Raw genomic sequence first — 25176 nt, 5'->3', positions numbered from 1 at the left:
CAGAGGTGATGTAAGTATCAGGATAGATCTGCACTCGGAAATTTCTTTCCTGTTTTCTGGCAAAGATGCAGCTGCTCCGGTACTACCAATAGTGTAAGCACTGCTTAGATGACACAGTGGTAAAAAGTGTCTGCTCTTGGTTTACACAAGTGGCTATGCTATTGGTGGTACTTGTGCTATTGCTAGGAAATGGGTCACAGATTTACTAATCGAGTAGAACCCTCACTGTAAGTGAACCTGCTGTACAGTGAGAGTTCCCTGCTTGATTTCCTACAAAAGGAACATCATCCCATGTTGGGCGTTAATATCATTAGTTATCTTGTCAGTAACTGTTATGTATATCTCATTTGTTACATAGTAATGATTTTTGGCCGTTCATTAAGGCTGAAAAGAAGAGCAGATTTGAGAGCGTGAGAGACCCATTGTATGAAATTACTGTTGAGCCTTTTAGGTATGTTACAATTTGGTTGGTCCAGGCTATGAATGGAAAAGACGTACTGGAATATGTATAAATGATGGAACTCCAGAAGTTCAAAGATGTTTTGGAATGTGTACTTGGGGCCCTTCAAATTTGATCTGTATTTATCTGGATCCAGTTATCTTACATCTAATCAAAATTTTCTTGACCTGTATCTTCTGATAAGGGCTCGACTGGAGTATTGTGTCCGGTTCTGGGCACCACACTTCATGAAAGATGTGGACAAAGTGGAGGAAGTCCAGAGGAGAGCAACACAAATGATTAAAGGTCTAGAAAACATGACCTATGAGGGAAGACTGAAAAAGTTGGGTTTGTTTAGTCTGGTGAAAAGATGGAAGGGGACATAATAAGTCCGGCCATCCCTAGGAGGGGTGCGGGACCCAGGGTGCAAGTGACAAATCAGTCACTTCCGAGACCGACCCATCACTTCCAGGACCGACCACACCAGCCAATCACACTGGCTTGCAGGGTCCCCCGAAGCACGGGACTTAGAGCAGTCGCTCTGATTCGTGGTACCCAAGGGACAGCTCTGATGATACTTTTTGCAAGTACATAAAAGGTTGTTACAAGGAAGAGGGTGAAAAATTGTTTTAATCTCTACGGTTAGGGCAAGAAGCAATGGGCTTAAATTGCAGCAATAGAGGGTTAGCTTGGAAATTAAAAAAACTTCCTAATTATCAGGGTAGTTAAGCACTGGAACAAATTGCCTCAGGAGGACATGGAATGTCTGTCACTGGAGGCTTTTAAGAACAGGTTGGACAAACACCTGTCAGGAATGGTCTAGTTATTACTTAGTCCTGCGTTGTGTGCAGGGGACTTGAAGAGATGACCTGCTGAGGTCCCTTCCAGTCCTACACCTCTGTTAGTCACAAATCGTTGCATTCTTCAAAAATACATTAAAATGCTATTTCTTTGGATCAGAGTTCAGGCCGTTTAGATGAGATTTGTAGATAACACAATATTTTTAAAATGTCTTCATGTTCCATCAAGCATTCCCATAGGAAACAGCTCCTAGATCTCTTAGAGTTCATTGTCGTTATCGAGTGGTGATTTATCTAGAAGGTAGTCTTATTTTTAATCATAAGGTCAAAGAACTTTTTTTCTGCAGCTCTTCCTGTGTTTGAGTCTGGTGCATAGAATAGAGTTTACTAGAGATGTTATATTTCCATAAATTGAGATTCTTGCAATTATCCATTATGAAGTATATTGTCATGGATTTTAACAAGCTCTGCATTCTAATTCCTTGCAATAAGGAGACTTGTCATTTCATTATAAAGGGTCTCAGAGTATGTAAGTAAGTTTTGCCTTATCACAATTTATAGTTTTAAGAGGAAAAGGACAAAACTGGTGAAGATTAATTATTACAGGATGCTGTATACTGGCAGATCAGTGCCTAGAAGATTAAAGCGTTTGTTATCTGGAGTCATGGGAAGAAGCAATCATTACAAAAATGACATTGTACCCAGTTTAGGGTGGGGGGGGACTATTAGTGCTTGAATACTATTTATTTTTAAAGCTAATTAGTGACATTGGAAACAGTGTAGAGTAGAACTGAAACAGTTTAAAAACACCCAGGAAACTATCTGGTAACACTTAAACTGGATTTTAATGTAAATAATAAATCTGTAGGAATCCCAGTCGAAACTTCAGTTTATATGTTAATCCTACCGTGCTAAACAGTCTGAAACGGATACTGATGAACTATAAAACATTCTGTTGTGTTTACACACAACTGTGTCTGCAGTTTAAAAGTGGAAAGCATTTGCAGTCATTCCTGTAATTTTTTGTAAAGGGCCTTTGTCAAAATTCACTATTGAGAATGCACCATTAGTGTCAGATTTTTTCAAAGGGGTCTTAATCCAGCCTTCACTTACCTGGAAACAGTTGCATGGAGAAATACATACAGGTAATGGTCTAGCACTTCTATGCCCAGGTGGTAGTGCTTGAAAAGCCTGCAGGTCTTTGTGCATGCAAAGTTATGTATGTACAAAGGGAGGCCACTACTTGGTGATTTGCTCCATAGCACAGAGGGTCTTGATAAACTTTGCAAGCACAGTGGAGGAGATAAGCATTTATAGTGTACTTGTGGCACCTTAGAGACTAACCAATTGATTTGAGCATAAGCTTTCATGAGCTATAGATCAAAAGAATTTCATCGGATGCTGTAGCTCACGAAAGCTTATGCTCAAATCAATTGGTTAGTCTCTTAGGTGCCACAAGTACTCCTTTTTCTTTTTGCGAATACAGACTAACACGGCTGCTACTCTGAAACCATTTATAGTGTGAAACCATTGCCTCACAAGTTGCAAAACTGGCTAGCAGTGTCATACAGTGCCTGAAGCTGTGCCCTGGGCTGAGGCAGCAGTTTTATCTAAACTAGAAGCTCCAGGCAGTGTTTCCTTTCTGTGCTGAGACCTCTGCAATTACCAGAGGGTCATGTACACTGCTGGCTGGCAGTTTCAATAGGAATAGCAGCCACTGCGAATAAATATAAGGGGAAAATTGTTTTTTAAAGTTTCTGTTGTGTACATTCACTGCAGTAACCTCCTTAGTAAGAAAAATAATTTGATATAACACAAGATGTCACAGGAACATTTGAAACGTGTGTTTTTTGGGGATTTTTTTTGTTGTTGTATTTTTTAATTGTACCCCATTTGGTCAGCACCCAGACAATGTAAATTCACCTGCAAACAACGCACACAAATAAACCTGTTCAGTGTTTTTGAATATTACCATTGGGGAGACATGGATTGTTAAATATGCGTAATCAGAGATTTCACTCAATTTAATAACATCATAATAAACGTTTACTCAATTTAATACCTGACGTCACAGGTAGTGTAAAGATGCTCATTCTGTAACATAGTATCACCCTGTTCAATAGAGAAGTCTGATAAGTAGATTACTGTATAGTGTTTCTCAAAACAAAAGCTCATTGTTATGATTATTGTATTGTTTCTGATACTTACGTGGATAGGATTTGTAAACCTGTTAATTTCTAAATAAAGAAATAGTTAAAACCCACCCACCCATCATACATCATTTCTGCCCCTCATATTTTCTCTTTATACTCCAACCGCCCCCAACCCTGACCCACACACAATTTCTGTGTTTGAGTGGCATGAATTTGTATGAAGATGCCAGCAAAAAGGTGTCTCCCTGGACTACGGGCTAAGATCTTGACGCATTACTTTACGTGTTACTGCATCTGCTGGCATATGTTCCGTTCTGTAAGGGTATGAAGGACAGTAGAATTGGGGCTGAGAGAGCACGTAAAATAGGTCACAAGAGGCTGCTCTGATTTTTAAAAAGGAAATTGTAAATTTATGCTACCGAATTTTTGATAGATGTTTCTGTTGGTTAAACGCTTGTTTACTTACAGCTTGTTTAAGCTTTGTCTCTAAAGAGCATATAATGAAAAAGGCAAACTGCCAGAAATAACTTTTGCTAGTAAATGTGAATACTTATTTATCTGTGGTTCCATCCAGATGAACTTGCTTATGCTGGCTGTGTAACCTGCAAATCTCCATCTTTGTTTTATTTTTAGCTGTGGTACTGATTATTCTTTTATTCCTGAAAATTAGATGTCTGATAGTCCATCTTTTGTCTTGCAGTTCACAACTGGACTCAAGAGGAGACTCTTCAGTGGCTGGTAGAATTTGTTGAACTGCCCCAGTATGAGAAGAATTTTAAAGACAGTAATGTCAAAGGAACAACACTTCCCAGGTGAATCTTTTCTTCTGGATTAGTTTTAAAAAACCTGTTTATATTTTTCTGTTGGGCAGCATTCTCTCTAGCTTGTCTGTGCAGGGTAATTATCTAAATTTAATACTGACAGGCTGTGCTCAGGTGTAAGAGAACTGATGTAAGCCTGCAATTCTGAAAGGCCAGAGAACCAGAATTTCAATTTTCTTCTGCCAGAATATTCCTGAAAGTCATTTGTCTCTACCTCAGTTTCATTACTTTCTTCCTTTTAAAAATAATTTGCTACCAAAGTGTTTCAATAGCAATCACTTAGCTTTGTGGTAGCTAATTTCTTTTGAAAAGCTACAGATGTATTCAGTTTAGTGGAAACACATTGCCAGTGTGGACCTGCAAAGACTTTGCAGACTTTGCCCTTGAATATTAACTGTTGGATTTTTACAAGTATTAAGTATGTTAGTGGATTTGATGCCATCAGGCTGCATATAAGCCATCACATTTAACTTCTACCAAATGGATTTAATTAGTGGTGGTTGCAGAGTGGAAAAAAAATAGGAAAACCATTACTACATAGTGTAATGCTTTTGATAACATAAGTCATAAAATATTAGAGATATGAATTATGTCTCTTGCTATCTCTGTGTTAACTGTGTAAATGTTATCCATATAAATTGCAAATAGATTAACGCACTACAGTAATTCCTCTACAGTATAGTTCTGTGTATAGCTTACATGAAAATTTGTGTGAGAATAACATTTGATTTATTATGAACAGGATAGCAGTAAATGAACCTGCTTTTATGATCGCTCATCTGAAAATCATTGAACGGAGCCACAGACAGAAACTTCAGCTGAAGGCATTGGATGTTGTTTTATTTGGACCTCTCGCGCGTTAGTATTATCATGTTTTTCTAACTTGCAGCTGTAAGAATTAAAACTCCAATTTTTTGCTTTTTAGATTGAGATTATATACTGTAGGTGGGACACCTCACTCCACTTCGTCAGTACATTGGTTCATTATTTGGCTCACAGTTTTGGGACCCAGAAAAATGTAGAATTAAGACATCAGAATAGGCTATCCAACTGCCCTTCTTTGTCTGGTAGTATAGAGAACTAATTTTAGTGTGTCACCCAATGGTCTAGTAAATTCTTGAAATATTTTTTGTGCTGACCTAATGATAGTGCTCTGAATCTTCTTTGATTTTGTTTGTTGGGTTTTGTTTAATGTGCTAGTTAAGCCCGACCCAAACTTTTTTCCTGATTGGGAGGCTGGGTAATATTTTGCTTAATTTAACCAGTATGGTTAAAGTCAAGTTAAAACTGTTACCCAGAATTTACCCTTGGAAAAAACTTAATTTAAGTTGGACTTAGCTAATACGCATTAGCTAAGCTTGACTAAAAATCAACCACTTTTCCTAGACAAGACCAAACTCTTAGATGTTCCAAAAGTGTAGGCTCTATTAAATTGTCAGATAGGATAATGGATACAGTACAAAGCCACAAGTCTGGGAAGTTTTTTTAAAAAGTTAATTTGAGTTAATAGAAACATTACATTTTTGTTAAAATGTAGCTTATACCCTTTGCTTCACAAAACTTCTGGTGGATCTTAGAAAAATTGTTAAGAAAGGAGTTCGTACAACAGATTTCTGGTAAAGTGTCTCATTTAAAAAGAAGCGTTATTGACTTCTTATCCATTTTCAAATACCTTTTGTATAGGAAAAAGAATTGTAGAAAAATCAGTTTCATTTTGGCCTTCATGATAGTATCCAAGATTATTTTCTTTACAGGGCATTTCATAGGCCTCAGTTTGAGAAAATTACTTGGAACCAGAAGCATGACTCTGTCTTGGGCTTCTGTAATCACTTATTTTAGTGTTGTCTATTGATTCAAGGATCGCAGCAAGCTATTGATGCTGAGATTGCTCACTTTCTGAAATACTTGATGATATATGCACATTGCTCCACATGTCAGAACTGCAGTGACTCCTGCAGTCGTATTATTAAAAGTGAAATTAGATGGAACATTAAATTCCAGTGCAACAAAATTTATTGCAAAACTCCTTTACTTGTACAGAAATATCTCCTCACTAGTGTTGTTTTGTTTTGTGAATCTTGTTTTGGTTCCATCTGGTTAACAAATGATCTTTTTAAACGTACCACATTATTTCTTGCTGTGAAACGTGTACAAGCTTCAGTGAATTGCCTAGTGAGGCCTATCATTTCATCTATGCTGTTTGAGGATGATACTGCTATTCTGTAGGATAGGGTTCTCTAGGGAAGCTCATCTGCCAGGTGCTATCTAGAACCAGTTTGTGTTTGCAAATGTTTTTTTTTCCCGCAGACCACTTGAAAATTGCTGAGGGTCTCGGTGGACCACTTAATGATCTTTCCAAATGTTTGTGCCGTTAGCTAACTGTTGTAAAAAAAAAAAAAACCTTAATAATAATAAACTTTTTTTTGTTCTACAAATAAAAGCACACAACTCATATTTTAATATCAATAGTCTTACCTTTCTAATGCAATGGATGTGCCCTCTCTCCCCCACTGCAGCAGCCCCCGAGCTGGGGCTGGGAAGGAGGGGGGTCTCACCCCTGCCACAGTAGCCACAGAGCTGAGGCTGGAAAGGAGGGCCATCTCTCCCTGGCAGCTGCAGCCCTGGAGTTGGTGAAAGTCGCCTATTTCTCTGGCTGCTGCAGCCCTGCATGTACCAAATTCCCCCCAACCCCCTCTTCTCACCCCACTGGCCCCTAGTCCCCCCTAGGACACCACCTCACCTTACATGTGCTTCTTCTCCAGGCACTTAATTAGTGGAGCCACGCCTGCACGTGGTAGGTAGGTGGCCCTTCATTCTCTTATGTGCGGCCACCCAGGCGTGTACCTTAGAGGGAACTATCCACAGACCACCTGAATGGAGCTTGCGGACTACAGTTTGAGAATCTCTGTGTTAGAGAAGATCATTCATATTGATTCATGTGCGAATCTTGGGTACCTGTTGAGACATTGTGAAGTTTCCAGGTGTGCAATTATATCTGTCCTTCCTTCACAGTACCACAACTATGCAAATTAGAAGTGCCATCCAAAATTATTTAAAATGTATTGTAAAATCTAATCTAAAATATTTTACACACACACACATCTGACTTGACAAGCCCAGGACCCAGCCAGATAAGGAAAATTCTTAGTGTTCACAAGCAGCAAAACTCAGTTTGGGGAAGTGAAATTTAATTGCTTGCCGTCAAATTGGCAAGCTGCTGACCTTCACTTAAAAATCTTGGGTGCATTAACTAAGACGGGAGGCTGCATGTGAAAACTAGATGCTTGTCTTTCCTCCTATGCATGACTGAAAGAACAGATGATTGCGTGTCCCATGCTGCTGTTTTACTAACTTATGCTGGTGAAGCAGGTGCACCCAGTTCTGCACTCAGGAGAATGTGGGTGCCCAATTAAATGTACACTCTCAAGTGTGGTGTGGGATGTCAGAACTTTTGTTCCTATTTACAGGGTAACTGAGGCAGGAAGTTAATTGTCATCTTTGGCCTTAAAGTAGGTACATACTGTTCCCAGGAATGCTTTTAAACATTTCCCTATTGAAATATTTGCGAGGAGTATACAGTGAAAGGTATAATCTGTTTTATACTGTTGAATCCTTGTTTCCCAAATGTTGCTTCCGAGTCTGTAAACCGTTCCATGAAGTATTTTAAAATTCAGATTAGATAGCTTCCTTATTCCTGAGGATCCAGCATACAGCATCAGTTCATTTATTAAATGCTTTTTTGGATACTTTAAATACTATTTTTTAATATAAAAGAAAATGACAACCATATCTCTTTAGTTGAGTAACCAAACTTTAGATTCTTATTGTCTTTGTAAAATTCACTTTTGTTAGTCTGAGCCCCATCATTCACACATTCCCTTGAGGGACTCCCGTGGAAATCAAGGACAGGGTTTTTTGCATGTAGAGGAGGGACTGTAGGATCAGACCCAACACTCACTAGCCACATAATTTGATAATGGATTAAGTTATACTGTAGCCCATGAAATAGAAATGCTTAATGAAAAGTCAATGTGTAATTGTCATGTAGAAAATTAGTTATCTTTTCAGTATACAGTATGCATTTAAGTTAATCTCCTGTAGATAGAATATAGTATTAGTAATAGAGCTGTTGGTTTTGTGTTAGAATGCCCCCAAAATAATTTCACTGGGGACGTGGGAGAGATCTTGCTGGTTAAATGGTCTGGAATCTCTCTCTGAGCTCCAAGTTGCACCATTTTTATGTGCCGAAAAGAAGTGATTTCAATAGGTACTCTGCAGATTTAAAAGGTGAGCTGATTGTTATAACTATTTGTACAGGCCCATCTCACAACTGGATGAAGGATTTTGTACTAGCAATTTCTATAGTGATTGGTATTGGAGGCTGCTGGTTTGCACATACTCAGAACAAGACCTCAAGAGAGCACATCACAAAAATGATGAAAGATCTAGAAAGCCTCCAGACAGCAGAGCAAAGCCTTCTTGATGTGCAGGAGAGGTATGTGAACTGAAAAGGTTTAAATGTTAAGTGATTTGTGTAAGCTTTATATTTTGAGGGAATGATGTTTAGCAATTAAAGCAAGAAAATGAAAGATAACAATTTGACTAGAACAGACATTGAGTTTTGTGCACCTTCCTCAATTCATTGCACACATTTAACTGCAGTTTTAATGAACATATCGGTGCGTGACATGTTGAAATATCTCCTTGACATTTTAAACTGTATTGTGAGAGCTGAGCAATGGAAAAGAAAGAGAAATGCAGACAGAAGTGGGTCAGATGAAGATAAAAGGGACAGTGGTGAGTTAGTCTGTTACCTATTGATGTAGGAAACAAGCCTTATTACTGGAGATTATGGCTGAATTTGGGATAAACTGTTTCTCACTCTGTTTTGTTGTGGAAGAAAACTTGTTGTAGCATCTTCCTTACAGCTTTTTGAGCACATGAGATCCAGACAAGGCTTCACTGTAAATTGCTTATTGTTTTTCTAGTAGTATGGGAGAAAGAGTGCCTTCTCCACAGTTAAGGCAGTAACTCTTATTATAAGCCTGGTATTTTTGTCTACTTTCATACCCTTAAAGTATATATGAAGGAGATTATCATTAAAACTGGTAAATTAGATCTGGGGTGTTTGACTAAGGCTGATTTATGATTGAATTTGGATGTCAATGCTGCAAATTCATTCTGAAATGTTGCATACAATCTGTATAGTCTTCATTCTTTACCAGAACACTGCATCTTTAACCACTGTTCTTTGAGTAGCTTCTCACTTTTTTGCTTAATTATGTTCTGAAGGCTTGAGAAGGCACAGGAAGAAAATAGAAATGTTGCTGTAGAAAAACAAAACCTGGAGCGCAAAATGATGGATGAAATTAATGATGCAAAACGAGAAGCTTATCGACTAAGGGAGTTGAGGGAGGGAGCCGAATGTGAACTGAGTAGACTCAAGTATGCAGAGGAGGAACTAGTACAGGTATTTATGAACTATGGAACATTTGTTTTCTTAACTTACTTTCCTGGTTTTATTGGGGTTTAGTTTACTGGAGAGATGTTCCTCCATCCCCCCCCCCCCCCCCCCCCCCCCCACCCAAGTGGCATTACTGTGATGCTAGGTTTATTGTCCTGGAAGCATCCTATAAGCCTCTGAATATTTCATTTGTTTACAGCCATAGAAAAAGCATATACATAGACCACTGTTAAGACTTGTGAAGCGTATGGACCCTTGTAGATACACTATATAATGAAATGCTGCTGAAACATACTTAAAAGAACAATTCTTCATATTTTATGCCCCTGAAGGAGGGAAATAATCCCACCTTGGTTTCCTTCTTGCTACCAGAACAGAAACAGCAGGTGGCTTTACCAGACGGTTGCTTATATTTTCTTTAGTGTAAATCTGATGTATAATCTTAGAAATTAGTTGTGGCATATCAGTAAGTGTTAGTTTCAGCTTGGTTACCAAATAGGACCAAAGGAATAGGAACAGAAAGTTTAAGGCTGGTGCAGTATATGTAAATCCCCAGCATGACTTTTCAGAAACCTCTCTCAACTTACTGTTGAGACCAAAAAACCACATGCCAGAGCTACATGGTCTCAGAATGTGGTTGCATGAAAAATTAGTTTTAGAGGTAATTAAAGCCATATTTGTGGCGGACTCGTTTTTACGTTCAGTCTTAGGAAAATTATCTCAGTGACTTTTGCATCTCTTTTGACTGCTAGGTTCGCATGGCTTTAAAGAAAGCTGAGAAGGAGTTTGAACTGAGAAGTAACTGGTCTGTTCCTGATGCATTGCAGAAATGGCTCCAGTTAACACATGAGGTTGAAGTTCAATACTACAATATTAAAAGACAAAATGCAGAAATGCAACTAGCAATTGCTAAAGATGAGGTAATTATTTACCTTTGAGTTGCTTCAGTATGTTAATGTGCTAAAGACCCACAGACCTGTCCATTTTGTTGGATATAGAGTATCCTGATAGGATGGAATGTTGATTACTTATATTTTCTGCAGTCAGAATATAAAAGTCCTGTTTCATTCAGATACTTACTGCCTCTATATCCTCTCAGATTATTTTTTGTCATCTGCATTATTTATACAGCCTTTGGCTTCATGTTTATCCTGCATTTTAGGCAGAAAAAATTAAAAAGAAGAGAAGCACTGTATTTGGGACATTACATGTTGCACACAGCTCCTCCCTAGATGAGGTGGACCACAAAATCCTTGAAGCAAAGTAAGAGCATTAATTAGATGTATATTGTTCCTTGCTTTCTTTTATTCCAGAAACAATGAAGTTCACTAAGAAAATGATATGAAGGAATTCAGCATTTTAATTTTATTGTACTTTAAGTAAAAATCTACTGTCAGAAGATGTTGTGAGTTTTTGCACATGCCTAAGAATAGGTGATGGCTTTCTGAAATGCTGCAGTGATTATACTGTTACTGTTCCATACTATGTCCAGCATTGAAGTTTTAGTCCAATGACATAGTAACTAAACTTCAATATTATTTTTATTTTTCCAGGAAAGCACTCTCTGAATTGACGACATGTTTGCGAGAGCGTCTCTATCGATGGCAGCAGATTGAGAAGATCTGTGGCTTTCAGATAGCACACAACTCAGGATTACCAAGCCTGACGTCCTCTCTCTACTCTGATCACAGTTGGGTGGTGATGCCCCGAGTCTCCATTCCACCTTACCCAATTGCAGGGGGAGTTGATGATTTAGATGAAGACACCCCTCCAATAGTTGCACAGTTTCATGGTATGTAGTATATACTCCAAAGGGAGATATTGAGGAAGGGAAGCAGGAGTCGGGGAGAGACTTTGAGTGGAGAGAAGAGTTACCAGTAAAGGGAAAATTGAGCAGGAGGGCAACCTAAAGCACAGAAATTCAGGGGAAAAGAAACTTCAGAAGGAGGAGTGGAGGAAATAGAGACAGGAGCAAAACAAAACATAAGATAATAGTGATGGACATCTTCAAAGAAAACAAGCCCCCTGCATGAGTCATCTATTAATTAGATAGAAATACAGTAAATGGGTTGGGAGTTGAAATAAAGGTAACATGAAGCAGTAAAAACTGTTTCCTCCTACTCTTCATTCTGAAAAAAAGAATAACCTCAGTCTGGTCACCATAAATAGGTAACAGTTTTTTTCCTGTAAAATCTATAATCCTAAATTTATCCTGTAACTTTGCTCTTGGCCCATTGCTCTACCATTATGGAAGGGCAGGAGTTTCTGTCAAATCAGACGATCAGGTAGGAAAAGAGATGATACTTTCTGTGGAAGGATATGTGCTAAATAGCTTTCCAAGCATCCTTTAATGACTGGAACAAAAAAGCAGTGTTGTCTGAGGAAACTTTCAAACAGAGTGTTTGTGCTGGGAGCCAATTGATTGTATACACTGATTGTATACATTGACTGAACCCCCCTAATGTCTGACTTAAGTCATTACATCAGGAAGAGAGACCATCTTATTGTAGCTGGGATTAACTAGACAGTGAGGATGAATTGAGATGAGTTTACACTTGACTGTTTCAGCGCGCACACAAAAAATCAAACTGAAGAATGGATATAATTGTGGCAATTACCTCTGCAATATCTTGTTGATTCTAATTTCCTTTGAAAATACCAGCACTGTACTTTTAAAAGGCTACTAAGGGAGTTAGATGCACAGCAGTTGGAGGATAGAAATGAAAAGTAGGCTCTGTCTGGTGCTCACATTGTTCATGGTGCTGCAGACAGGTCAGTTGTGAACAAGGGCACTTTTGCCTCTGGACCCAAACTTGCTTCCCTGATCTGGCTTGCATGCTCTCATCATCTCCCACCAAGGAGCAGAGATATCTGATATGTTTAGGTCAGGTGCTGCTAGTTGCATCATAAGTTGTGATTTCCCCAGTGAACTTCACCACTGACAGTAGGATGGTAACTAAACTGAATGTGAGATTCCAGCAAGTAGAGGTCAATGCAACATGTGCCTTGTCCTTGCCTGACTTGTTTGCTTATATATTTATATTTAGACCTCTGCCTAGTTAATACGCAGGAAGGGAGAATATAGTTTATCCAAGGTTAACACAGCATCCCAGGAAGAAAAGTGCAGATGGGGTCAGTCCAGTCCAGACTTGTCTGCAAAATTCTTGGATTTTCTGACCTTTTTAGTTGAATAAGCAAACTCGACACCTAGCTGGGCATGGCCTTTCTTGTCCAAGACAGACCATGCAAACTACAGTAATCTTGGTATGGAGAACTTGGTGGAAACTTGTCCACAACAGTGTGTCTTGAAGTAGTTCCATGGGCCCACTTCCACATGAGAGCATTGCTAATCTGCATGCTTTCCAAACTGAAACCAGACTGGAAGATTTCCAGAAACTGCAATGTCTGCAGCCTCCTGTGAGGCTTTTCTTTTCTTTCGCTCTCACCATCTGTTGGCCGGGAGGAATTGTCTGGACTGGTGTAGCAGATCTTGAAAAATTAATGGTTACCAAATAGGAAAAAAGGTCCCATTACAAATGAAGTTGGACAAACACTGTGTTTTGCTTGCTTTCATTTTGTCTGGCACTCCTGTTGAGAGAGTGCACTAATGCAATTCTAGAAAAATAAATCACATTTAATAACTATAGCATTCATGATTGTAATTAGTGGTGTTTACTTCCATCCTTCTTTTTGGTTAGGTACAGTCATCTTTAAAAACCTGAGGCTTGTTCAGAAAGCTTCTAACTTTTGCAAGATTTGAATGACCAGGAAAGTAGAATGGATGAGAATAATTATGTACTTCATACTAATTCAGCACCATCATTTCTAATCTATAAACATATAGGGCCAGATTCTCAAAGGAGATTTGGCCTCTTTGGACTGCCCAGGAGGCACAGAGGTCAGAATCTGGATGCAAATGATCAGAGGAATGCTCTGTTGGCATGGGTCTTGCGCTAGCTGTCATCTCCTGGTCCAGAGGGTGTGACAAAGCAGAACTTTGTTACACCTGTCATCCATTAAGAACCATGCCTGGTCTACACTACAGAGCATCGGTACTAAAACGTAGCTTCCACCAATGTAAGTCGCCCACTACGTCAACTTAGCTACCTCCGTTAGCAACGTAGCGCTTAAGTTGATGTAGTTAGGGTGATGCAGTGTTCATGTAGACCAGAGGTGGGCAAGCTACGGTCTGCAGGCCACATCCAGCCCGCAGGACCGCCCTGCCCTGCCCTGCCCCTGAGCTCCTGGCCCAGGAGGCTCGCCCCTGCACCCTCCCCTGCTGTTCCCCCTCCCCTGCAGCCTCAGTTTATTGCACCGCCAGCGCAATGCTCTGGGCGGCGGGGCTGTGAGCTCCTGGGGCAGTGCAGCTGCAGAGCCTGGCCTGACCCAGTGCTCTGTGCTGCGCGGCTTCCTGTCCTGGTGCGGCCACGCCGCCAGCCACCGGTGCTCCAGGTAGCTCAGTAAGGGGGCAGGGAGCAGGGGGTGGGGGGGAGATTGGATAGAGGGCAGGGGAGTTTGGGGGGTGGTCAGGGGCCGGGGGTGTGGATAGGGATCGGGGCAGTCAGAGGACGGGGAACAGGGAAGTTGAACAGGAGCCGGGGTCCTGGGGGGGCAGTCAGGAAGGAGAGGAGGGTTTGGATGGGGGGGCGGGGGTTTCGGGGCCAGTGAACAGGGAGCGGCGGGGTGGATGGGGCAGAGGTCCTGGGGGTGGGGGGGTGGCAGTCAGGAAGGAGGGACGGTGTGTCTGGGGGCGGTTAGGGAGAAGGGGTGGTTGGATAGGGCAGAGGTCCTCGGAGGGGCAGTCAGAAAGGAGGCGGGGTTGGACGGGGCGGGCGGTCAGGGAACAGAGAGCAGGGTTGGTGGATGGGGCAGGGGTTCCCGGGGGCCATCAGGGAACAGGGTGGGTTGGATGGGGCAGGAGTCCCGGGGCAGGGCTGTTAGGGGGTGAGAAGCAGGGCGAGATCAGACAGGGGGCGGGGGCCAGGCCATGCCTGGCTGTTTAGAGAGGCTCAGCCTCCCCTAACCGACCTTCCATATAATTTCAGAAACCCGATGCGGCCCTCAGGCCAAAAAGTTTGCCTGCCCCTGGTGTAGACAATGCATTACTTACATCCTCTGTTGGTTGTCAACCTCATAGCTGGTGCTCTGCGGCCCCAGAGCTCACAGTGCCCCACACAAGTCAGTCAGTGGCAGCACTCCTGGAAGGGATGGGCACCACTGACGGAAGAAGGGCAGCGTGGATGTGAAACACCGCTTTCATTACTGCGGTGGCTGTGTGTTAACTTAATTTTCTTAGTGTAGACATAATTTTCTTAGTGACGTCCTAAGAGTCAACTGAGAGCAGCCTCATCACAACTCTAAGAATCACTGGGCTTGGTGCAGACTGGCTCCCAGAATCATTAACCTGGTGTACCTGCCCTCAGGGAGAGAATCTGCTTATAGGGTTTTCAGAGTAGATTATGTTAATTTTAAATTAACACAGTTTGTTTTTTCTTCCCCCAGGGTCCACTGTAAAGCCTCCCAGCTCATTAGCAAGAAGTAGTAGTTTGTGTCGCTCAAGGCGCAATGTTGTGTCATCATCTCCACAGTCTTCGCATACTCAACATACGCCGCATACCTTGCATTCCCCTGACCCTGACATCCTGTCAGTGTCAAGCTGCCCTGCTCTTTATCGAACTGAGGAGGAGGAAGAGGCAATTTACTTCACTGCTGAGAAACAATGGTATGACAAATACCAAAACATTATTAGAACTCTGGTTAGGTTGCTCTAAATAATTATGAAGTATTAGAGGTTGAACTATGTCAAACGATGAAGTAGCCACTTGAATAATATAAATTAAATTATTGGGCCCACATGGAACAACAATTGGGCTGTTCGTGCTACTGAGTGAAGTTCTGGAACAGCCTTCTAAGGAGAGCAGTGGGGGGTAAAAAACCTAACTAGTTTCAAGACTGAGCTTGGTAAGTTTATGAGGGGGATGGTATGATGAGACTGCCTACAATGGTGTGTAGCCGATCTGCGACTGCTAGTAGCAAATATCCCCAGTGGCCAGTGATGGGATGCTAGATGAGGAGGACTCTGAGTTACTGCAGAGAATTCTCTCTCAGGTGCCTGGCTGCTGGTCTTGCCCATAGCTCAAGGTCTAACTGATGGCCATATTTGGGGTAGGGAAGGAATTTTCCCCCAGGTCAGATTGGCAGAGACCCTGGCAGTTTTCACCATCCTCTGTAGCATGTGGCATGTGTCACGTGCAGGTTTAAACTACTGTAAATGGTGGAGTCTCTGTAACTTGAAGGCAGAATCATAGAATATTAGGGTTGGAAGAGACCTGAGGAGGTCATCTAATCCAACCCCAACTAAATCATCCCAGCCAGGGCTTTGTCAAGCCGGGCTTTAAAAACCTCTAAGGATGGAGATTCCACCACCTCCCGAGGTAACCCATTCCAGTGCTTCACCACCCTCCTAGTGAAATAGTTTTTCCTAATGTCCAACCTAGACCTCCCCCATTGCAACTTGAGACCATTGCTGCTTGTTCTGTCATCTGCCACCACTGAGAACAGTCTAGCTCCATCCTTTTTGGAACCCCCCTTCAGGTAGTTGAAGGCTGTTATCAAATCCCCCCTCATCCTTCTCTTCTGCAGACTAAGTCTTAAAATCATGGTTCAGTAACTCCGCCAGCGGTTAGGGGTCTCTTACGGGTGGGTGTGGTTCTCTGGCCTGCAATGTGCAGAAGGTCAGACAAAATGATCAAGATGGTTTCTTCTGGCCTTAAAGTCTGAGTCTAATTAGCCAGTGCACAAGGTTTAATTCAATTCTGCCACTATCCTGGGTATATACAACTAATCCAGTTTCTTTGCTATAATTATGCTTATAGCTTTAACCTGGACCAAAAGCAGACTTCAGTGCTCACTACTGTTGCTACACTTTCTCCAAGGGGAAAGTTAAGTTCCTTTTGTTACGTAACCTATGGACTCGTTAGATGGTATATTGAAAGGTGAGGATGTCTGCCCTGGGGAAAACATTCAAACATGTTAGGCTTGAATCTGCTTCTTCTGTGACTTTTGTAACTTTATTTACTCTGTTACTGGTTAACAGAGGTTTTCATAGAATCAATGAATATCAGGGTTGGAAGGGTCCTCAGGAGGTCATCTAGTCCAACCCCCTGCTCAAAGCAGGACCAATCCCCAACTAAATCATCCCAGACAGGGCGTTGTCAAACCTATCCTTAAAAACCTCTGAGGAAAGAGATTCCACCGCCTCCCTAGGGAATGCATTCCACTGCTTCACCACCCTCTTAGTGAAAAAGTTTTTCCTAATATCCAACCTAAACCTCCCCCATTGTAACTTGAGACCATTACTCCTTGTTCTGTCATCTGCTACCACTGAGAACAGTCTAGAGCCATCCTCTTTGGAACCCCCTTTCAGGTAGTTGAAAGCAGCTATCAAATTCCCCCTCATTCTTCTCTTCTGCAGACTAAACAATCCCAGTTCCCTCAGCCTCTCCTCATAAGTCATGTGTTGCACTCCCCTAATCTTTTTTGTTGCCCTCCGCTGGACGCTTTCCAATTTTTCCAATCTTTCTTGTAGTACGGGGCCCAAAACTGGAAACAGTACTCCAGTTGAGGCCTCACCAATGTCAAATAGAGGGGAACGATCTCGTCCCTCGATTTGCTGGCAATGCCCCTTCTTATACAGCCCAAAATGCCATTGGCCTTTTTGGCAACAAGGGCACACTGTTGACTCATATCCAGCTTCTCATCTACTGTAACCCCTAGGTCCTTTTCTGCAGGACTGCTGCCTAGCCATTCGATCCCTAGTCTGCAGCAGAGCATGGGATTCTTCCATCCTAAGTGCAGGACTCTGCACTTGTCCTTCCTGAACTTCATCAGATTTCTTTTGGCCCAACCCTCTAATTTGTCTAGGTCCCTCTGTATCCTATCCCTACCCTCCAGCGTATCTTCCACTCCTCCCAGTTTAGTTTCATCTGCAAACTTGCTGAGGGTGCAGTCCACACTATCCTCCAGATCATTAATGAAGATATTGAACAAAACCGGCCCCAGGACTGACCTTTGGGGCACTCCGCTTGATACTGGCTGCCAATTAGACATGGAGCCACTGATCACTACCCGTTGAGCCCGATGATCTAGTCAGCTTTCTATCCACTTTATAGTCCATTCATCCAGCCCATTACTACTTTAACTTGCTGGTAAGAACACTGTGGGAGACCGTATCAAAAGCTTTGCTAAAGTCAAGGAATAATATGTCCACTGCTTTCCCCTCATCCACAGAGCCAGTTATCTCGTCATAGAAGGCAATTAGATTAGTCAGGCATGACTTGCCCTTGGTGAATCCATGCTGACTGTTCCTGATCACTTTCCTCTCCTCTTAAGTGCTTCAGAATTGATTTCTTGAGGACCTGCTCTATGATTTTTCCAGGGACTGAGGTGAGGCTGACTAGCCTGTAGTTCCCCGGATCCTTCTTCCATTTTTAAAAGATGGGCACTATATTAGCCTTTTTCCAGTTGTCTGGAACCTCTCCCGATCGCTATGAGTTTTCAAAGATAATGGCTCTGCAATCACATCCGCCAACTCCTTTAGCACCCTCGGAAGCAGCGCATCCGGCCCCATGGACTTGTGCTTGTCCAGCTTTTCTAAATAGTCCCGAACCACTTCTTTCTCCACAGAGGGCTGGTCACCTCCTCCCCATGCTGTGCTGCCCAGTGTAATAGTCTGGGAGCTGACCTTGTTCGTGAAGACAGAGACAAAAAAAGCATTGATTACATTAGCTTTTTCCACATCCTCTGTCAGTCGGTTGCCTCCCTCACTCAGTAAGGGGCCCACACTTTCCTTGACTTTCTTCTTGTTGCTAACATACCTGAAGAAACCCTTCTTGTTACTCTTGACATCTCTTGCTAGCTGCAACTCCAAGTGTGATTTGGTCTTCCTGATTTCACTCCGGCATGCCTGAACAATATTTTTATACTGCTCCCTGGTCATTTGTCCAGTCTTCCACTTCTTGTAAGCTTCTTTTTTGTGTTTAAGATCAGCAAGGATTTCACTGTTAAGCCAAGCTGGTCGCCTGCTATATTTACTATTCTTTCTACACATTGGGATGGTTTGTTCCTGTAACCTCAATAAGGATCCTTTAAAATACAGGCAGCTCTCCTGGACTCCTTTCCCCTCATGTTATTCTCCCAGGGGATCCTGCCCATCAGTTCCCTGAGGGAGTCAAAGTCTGCTTTTCTGAAGTCCAAGGTCCATATTCTGCTGCTCTCCTTTCTTCCTTGTGTCAGGATCCTGAGCTCGACCATCTCATGGTTACTGCCTCCCAGGTTCCCATCCACTTTTGCTTCCCCTACTGATTCTTCCCAGTTTGTGAACAGCAGGTCAAGAAGAGCTCTGCCCCTAGTTGGTTCCTCCAGCATTTTCACCAGGAAATTGTCCCCTACACTTCTCAAAAAACTTCTTGGATTGTCAGTGCACCGCTGTATTGCTCTCTCAGCAGATATCAGGGTGATTGAAGTCTCCCATGAGAACCAGGGCCTGCGATCTAGTAACTTCCGTGAGTTGCTGGAAGAAAGCCTCGTCCCCCTGGTCCGGTGGTCTATAGCAGACTCCCACCACGACATCACCCTTGTTGCTCACACTTCTAATCTTAATCCAGAGACTCTCAGGTTTTTCTGCAGTTTCATACCTGAGCTCTGAGCAGTCATACTGCTCTCTTACATACAATGCAACGACCCCACCTTTTCTGCCCTGCCTGTCCTTTCTGAACAGTTTATATCCATCCATGACAGTACTCCAGTCATGTGAGTTATCCCACCAAGTCTCTGTTGTTCCAATCACATCATAATTCCTTGACTGTGCCAGGACTTCCAGTTCTCCCTGCTTGTTTCCCAGGCTTCTTGCATTTGTGTATAGGCACTTGAGATAACTTGCTGTTTGTTCTGCTTTCTTAGTATGAGGCAGGAGCCCTCCCCTCTCACGCTCTCCTACTCGTGCTTCCTCCCGGTATCCCACTTCCCCACTTATCTCAGGGCTTTGGTCTCCTTCCCCCAGTGAACCTAGTTTAAAGCCCTCCTCACTAGGTTCACCAGGCTGCTTGCGAAGATGCTCTTCCCTCTCTTCCTTAGGTGGAGCCCGTCTCTGCCTAGACTCCTTCTTCTTGGAATGCCATCCCATGGTCAAAGAATCCAAAGCCTTCTCTCCATCACCACTTGCATAGCCATTCGTTGACTTCCACGATTCGACAGTCTCTACTCGGGCCTTTTCCTTCCACAGATTGTTCCTTCACAGCCAATCTTCTCTGCCTGTTTGTTTCTGTCATGAAATCATTCAAAATTTGTGACTTCACAATCACTCCTAGCACAGCATCTTGTCATCTTGTAAATACACAGTTATTCTTTCACTTATAGTATCGATCAGAAGGGTTAGGGTTATCAAAAGCACTGGCTTCGTTATCAACAAAAACACCGGCCAACTAAATTTCATATTGTATAAATGTTTTTTTCAAGCTTATGCCAGTATGCAAACACCCTTTTAATTTAGTTGCTTCAGGCTGCTTTGTTCTGTAGGTCTTAGGGAACTTCTCAGTATGGTTCTTCCAGAACCATCTTTTTTTTTTTTTTTTTAATAGAATATTCTAATGCTTTATTTGGACAAGTGTTGTTGCTCTTCTACAGTGAGGTGCAACTGACTGAACAGAGTTTGATGTTTATTTTGGGTGAGATTAAAATAATTCAGCTTTTTTTTACCTATTGGCAATCAAATAAGTAATATTTTATTATGGTCTCTGGTAGTCTTCATCTGTGTATTTCCCAATTGGTAGCAGTGTGACACATACCTAAAATTACTATCACATCTGTATTAGATTACAAGGTTACATACATAAAACTGCCATTTGTGGGTCTGAGATATGAACTGATCTGGGTTTTTTTACTGTAAATTAAGCTGTTCAGCATTTACCTGCCACTTCTAGTGAAATGAGTGTAGTGGGTGGTTGTAGTCTAATGGCTTAGATTTTAAACTGGTTTCTTCCTCCTCTTAATTGCATTAAGGCAATTTCTGTCTAACAGTTTCTTTCCTCTCTCTTTGCTTTTACTTAGGGAAGTACAGGATGCTGGTTCAGAGTGTGACTCCTTAAACTCATCCTTTGGAAGGAAACAGTCTCCTCCTTCAAGTCTTGAGATGTACCAACCTCTGTCTCCACAAAAGGTATCCCGGGAGGAACTGTCGCTAGAGGAATCCTCCACAGGAGACTCCTCGTCACTAACTGCAGATATTTCCAGGGGTTCTCCTGACTGCCCAGGCCTAACAGAAACTAAGAGCATGATATTTAGTCCTGCGAACAAAGTGTACAATGGCATCCTGGAGAAGTCCTGCAGCATGAACCAGCTTTCTAGTGGGATCCCAGTCCCCAAGCCTCACCACACCTCCTCTTCCTCAGCCAGCAGTGAAAGTAAACCCATTCATGAAGTCTCCACTGTCCCTAGGATCAGTAGCATCCCGCAGGACCTATGCCAGAATGGCGAGAAAAACAAAAAGCCATCAAAAATTAAAAGCCTCTTTAAGAAAAAATCTAAGTGAAGCACAGAGAAGTAACCCATAACAGTGGCTATGTTAGACTTTCTAAACTTCAGGAACATAGTTCCATTTGGGTCTTCCAGACTGGACGTCATAGTGGAATGCCCTATAGGTCAACTGTCTACTATTTAAATGACCCTAAAGTTAAAGATCATGCCAGCTGTTAATGAGAAATCAAAAGTTCAGACAGTTTAGTTATTTCTGCCTATTTATTTCTGCTTTGTTTTTAGTTATCTATAACTTTTTAAAAATGCCACTTTGGACTGACGAGCTTTAATGGACTTGTAAGCCTGCATGGGCTTGCCAAAATTTCTTGTTTACCAGATCATCTTCTTATCTTTCCACAGAGTTGTGACATTTACCTACTGGACTTAAGTCACTTAAAAGAAGTAAAACTAATTAAATTGCACTACTGTTTTCCAGACTGGAAAAGTATCTCTGCAAATGAAACTAGGATTTATAAATGACTGAGGAGCTGGGTCTTTACACTTTTAGATCTTTTGGGGTTTTTAAGTAGAACCTAGGATTTCTAATTGACTTGATTTCTGGAAATGGAAACCCCACACTTTTATTATGGGATGCTTCATTAGATGCATTTATTATTAGAACGGTTCAAGTCCTGCTGTAAAGGTCATGTTTTTCCCAGGGCTTTCACTGTGATTTTACTGCATTGCAGGTTGTATGATAAAATATATAGATAATTTAACAAGAGAAGAGGCTCTTGATTCCTTATGCAAGCGATGGAGTGAAACTTGATTGAAGGACTTAAAAGATTCACATGCTTACAATGAGGAGGGGGAGAATCCGGGCACTTGTTTACAGACTTTGACAGACAAAAGATGTTTGGTTTATGAACATTTGTACTATGGTAAAGATAATAAATTGGAGACATTCTTGTGCTTGTAATTGTTCTGATTTTAGCTGATGATCTCTTTCAGTTATATTCCTGAGGACCTGTTCATTCAACATGCTACAGGCTACATTGCTTATGCTTATAAGTGTATAAATTATTTTTGTTGTTAGCTTTTAACAATGTCTTTATCTCCCTTTGTAGGATTTCATACTGTTTATTTTTGTATAGTTTTGAGGAGTTAGCTGTTCAGATATGTCTGGTTGAAGTAAATGGTCTATTAATTTTATAATGTACATATACTATTATGAACTAGTGTAATTTAAAGATTTTAAAGTGAGAATCAAGACATGCTTCAGATTAGGCAGCTTTTACATTAAACAAGCTTTTATCATAAGGCATTAAATTACCATTGGGTAACAAAGAAGCTTTCTTAGTAAAACAGTGGCTAGTTGTTCAAAACCATCACAATTTTTTACGTTTAGATGAACAAAATGTACTGAGTAACAGTGCCTTTTTTATTCAGTTTGTCTGAAAATGTTTAATGCTGAGCAACAGCTTTCTTTGAGGTGAATTCCAAAGAAATATTTTTGCTCTAGTGAACACAAGCAGTTTATCCTGTGATGACTAGATCTCTTCAGTTCTGCTATGGGGTTGTGTTAGTGGCCTCAGTAGCTGCCGCTGTGACTGGACTTCTGTGATTAAGAGTTCAAACCTTGCCAGTACACACACACACACACACTGTACTGTAGAAAACAATAAATTCATTGACTGCCTAAACAGATTGCTGGTAAGGAGACGTTAACAAAACCTTTAACCATTTGTTTAAACTTGAAGCAATACATAGCTTTCCTATTTTTGCACGAAGATCCCACTATATGGGGTTTCTCTTTGTTTATATGCATTTGCAAGGCAGTGGTGGTGTTTTCAGCAGAAACCTTTACTATGCCCTATGAAAAAATAAAGAATATTGAAATTACCAGCTGAAGTTAATATGTCCGAAAAAGCAGCGTCTCTTCTGTGTTGGAGCTTTTAAGCATAGTTATTTCAGTTACTGGTTGTTTATCATTTTGATAAGTTTAGGCAACTTGCCATCTCAAACCTATCCAGAATATAATTGACTACCCCTTCCTCTAACCTGGCTACTCTGGAGGCTTTACCTCGTATCTTTCTAAAGAAGACGTTGAACAATGCCATCCTGTTAAAGCTCATAATTTAAATATCTGATCAGACAGATGAGTGGCTCTTGGAACCTTGGTTGCCCTCCAGGCTAATGCAACCAGACTTTAGAAGTTGCTTGCCAAGAGAAAACGCTCAGTTTTGGTCACTGGCGTTGAAGGTGGATGCTCCCTGGCAAACTGCTTCAGCAAATCCAACCTTCCTGTGGAGGGATATGGCATATGTCCACATCCTGTAGATAAAGAGGTGTGGTGTACTTAAAATGACCTACAGGTTTTCCTGTGCTCAGCTAACTATATCTTTCCACTTCAACTATTTGGATTGGCTGACAGTCAATGAGTCCAATTGGCAAGACAACCACTGAAGTGCTCTTGGAGACTTGCCAGCCCTCCTAGACATCCTTGAATGGCACAGGACTCTGACGCGCTCAGCCAATATTGTCGCTATGATCAGAGTGGCTCCTGGGATATCTATCTAAAATCATGCTCTGAGAATTATCTTAAGTAGGAGATAAGGGTTTTTTTAATTGAATATGTTACGATGGTGCCCAGAGGCCATGATCAGGATTGGGGACCCATTGTGCTAGGCCCTGTACATAGGTAGGCATTCCTAAAAAGCTTACAATCCAAGAACTCAAGTAACAAAGAGTGGGGGAGAAGGAGGCCAAATATATGCCATTTTGTAGTCCTAAATATATTTTTATAGACAAATATATCTCAGGCAGGTTACATTAAAACATGTTTTCCTGCGGGTGGTGCCTTTTCCCACCAGACTTCCAGTGAATAGGGTTAAATGAGGAGATGCATTCCAATCTACTTGCTGAAGTCAGTACAGAGAATCACTTGATGCCACATAGCTGCTGTCGCTGATTCTCCAGGGACCTCCTGTGTATTTGTGTTTGCTTCCCTTCTTGCAGAAGGTTGCTGGAGGGATAGGACAAACAAGGTTTGCTAACCTTTTCCAGCTGTTCCTAGACAGAAGATGCCACTACTTCAGGTTCCATGTGCTTTCTACTCAGTCAAATTCGGCAAATTATGTACCTGCTAGCTAGGTGCATGAGAGGTTAACGCTGTAAGAGGAAGAAGTTTCTGAGAAGTAGCTATATCCTGCTAAATTTGAGAGAGCCTGTAGTGTCTATTACTACTTCTGGATAGTATGGACAAAAACAGTCTACTGGTGACAGCCTAAGAACACACTGTTTTACTGGTGTACTTGCAGATCATTCTCTCTGTAGCAAGGGTTTAATGTTGGCGTCAGTTAGCATGCTCAGAGTTTATGGCTCAACTCTTGTTGGAGTCTTCAGCAGAAGGTGCTTGCCCCCAATCCACATTTTTGAGACCCTCTCTTTAAACTCCCCAGGAAGACAGATCTGATCTGAAGCTGCACCTAGTCCTTTAGATCCTAGATAAGATTTATTTTGAAGCTGTGCGTTCTATTACTTTAACAATATGAACCTTTAAAGTATTCCCAGTTGCTCTAATGTCTGCCACATAAACAAGCTTTTCTTTCTACCATCTTGCTTATCTTATCAGCCCATTCTTGCTCTTTCACAAATATAAAGTGGCTTTGCATGCTCTTCCACTGTTTCTGCACAACTGTGAAACTGAGTTTTGCCAGCACCAGAGCAGTATGTTCTGTGAGTATGCCCTTCCCTCTAGTGCAGTGGGAGAGTCAGTCCCAGTGTTTGGACTTTAAAGGGGTTTATGAAGGTGCATATGAGTGTAGAGCACAAGAGTTTGAACAGAGAAACTTAGTCTCTCTCATTTCAGGGGGCAAGCAAGGGTTCAAAAATGTCTCCAAGCTGGTCGTATGAATGGAAGTAATACATGCTGCCCTGGGGTGTGACCGGCCTGCTCCTGTTTCACACTCTACTAGATCAACCTCTG

At 41.7% G+C, this 25176-nt stretch overlaps 1 protein-coding gene across 1 annotated transcript in view; it reads left to right on the top strand.

Annotated features, from left to right (window-relative positions):
- Positions 1-22160, top strand: part of STIM2 (stromal interaction molecule 2) — a 143742-nt gene extending 121582 nt beyond the window's left edge. Inside the window, exons 4-12 of the mRNA XM_073342331.1 lie at positions 4093-4204; positions 4956-5071; positions 8531-8708; positions 9506-9683; positions 10430-10597; positions 10840-10940; positions 11231-11469; positions 15180-15399; positions 20784-22160. Coding sequence (XP_073198432.1) covers positions 4093-4204; positions 4956-5071; positions 8531-8708; positions 9506-9683; positions 10430-10597; positions 10840-10940; positions 11231-11469; positions 15180-15399; positions 20784-21264 — 1793 coding nt within the window. The 3' untranslated portion in view covers positions 21265-22160. The remainder of the gene's footprint in view (positions 1-4092; positions 4205-4955; positions 5072-8530; positions 8709-9505; positions 9684-10429; positions 10598-10839; positions 10941-11230; positions 11470-15179; positions 15400-20783) is intronic.
- Positions 22161-25176: the final 3016 nt, after the last annotated feature.

Source organism: Lepidochelys kempii, chromosome 4 (genome assembly GCF_965140265.1).
Source record: "Lepidochelys kempii isolate rLepKem1 chromosome 4, rLepKem1.hap2, whole genome shotgun sequence".
NCBI classification, from domain to species: Eukaryota; Metazoa; Chordata; order Testudines; family Cheloniidae; genus Lepidochelys; species Lepidochelys kempii.
The sequence above is the reverse complement of the archived record's forward strand: the minus strand, read 5'-3'. Positions and strand labels throughout refer to the sequence as shown.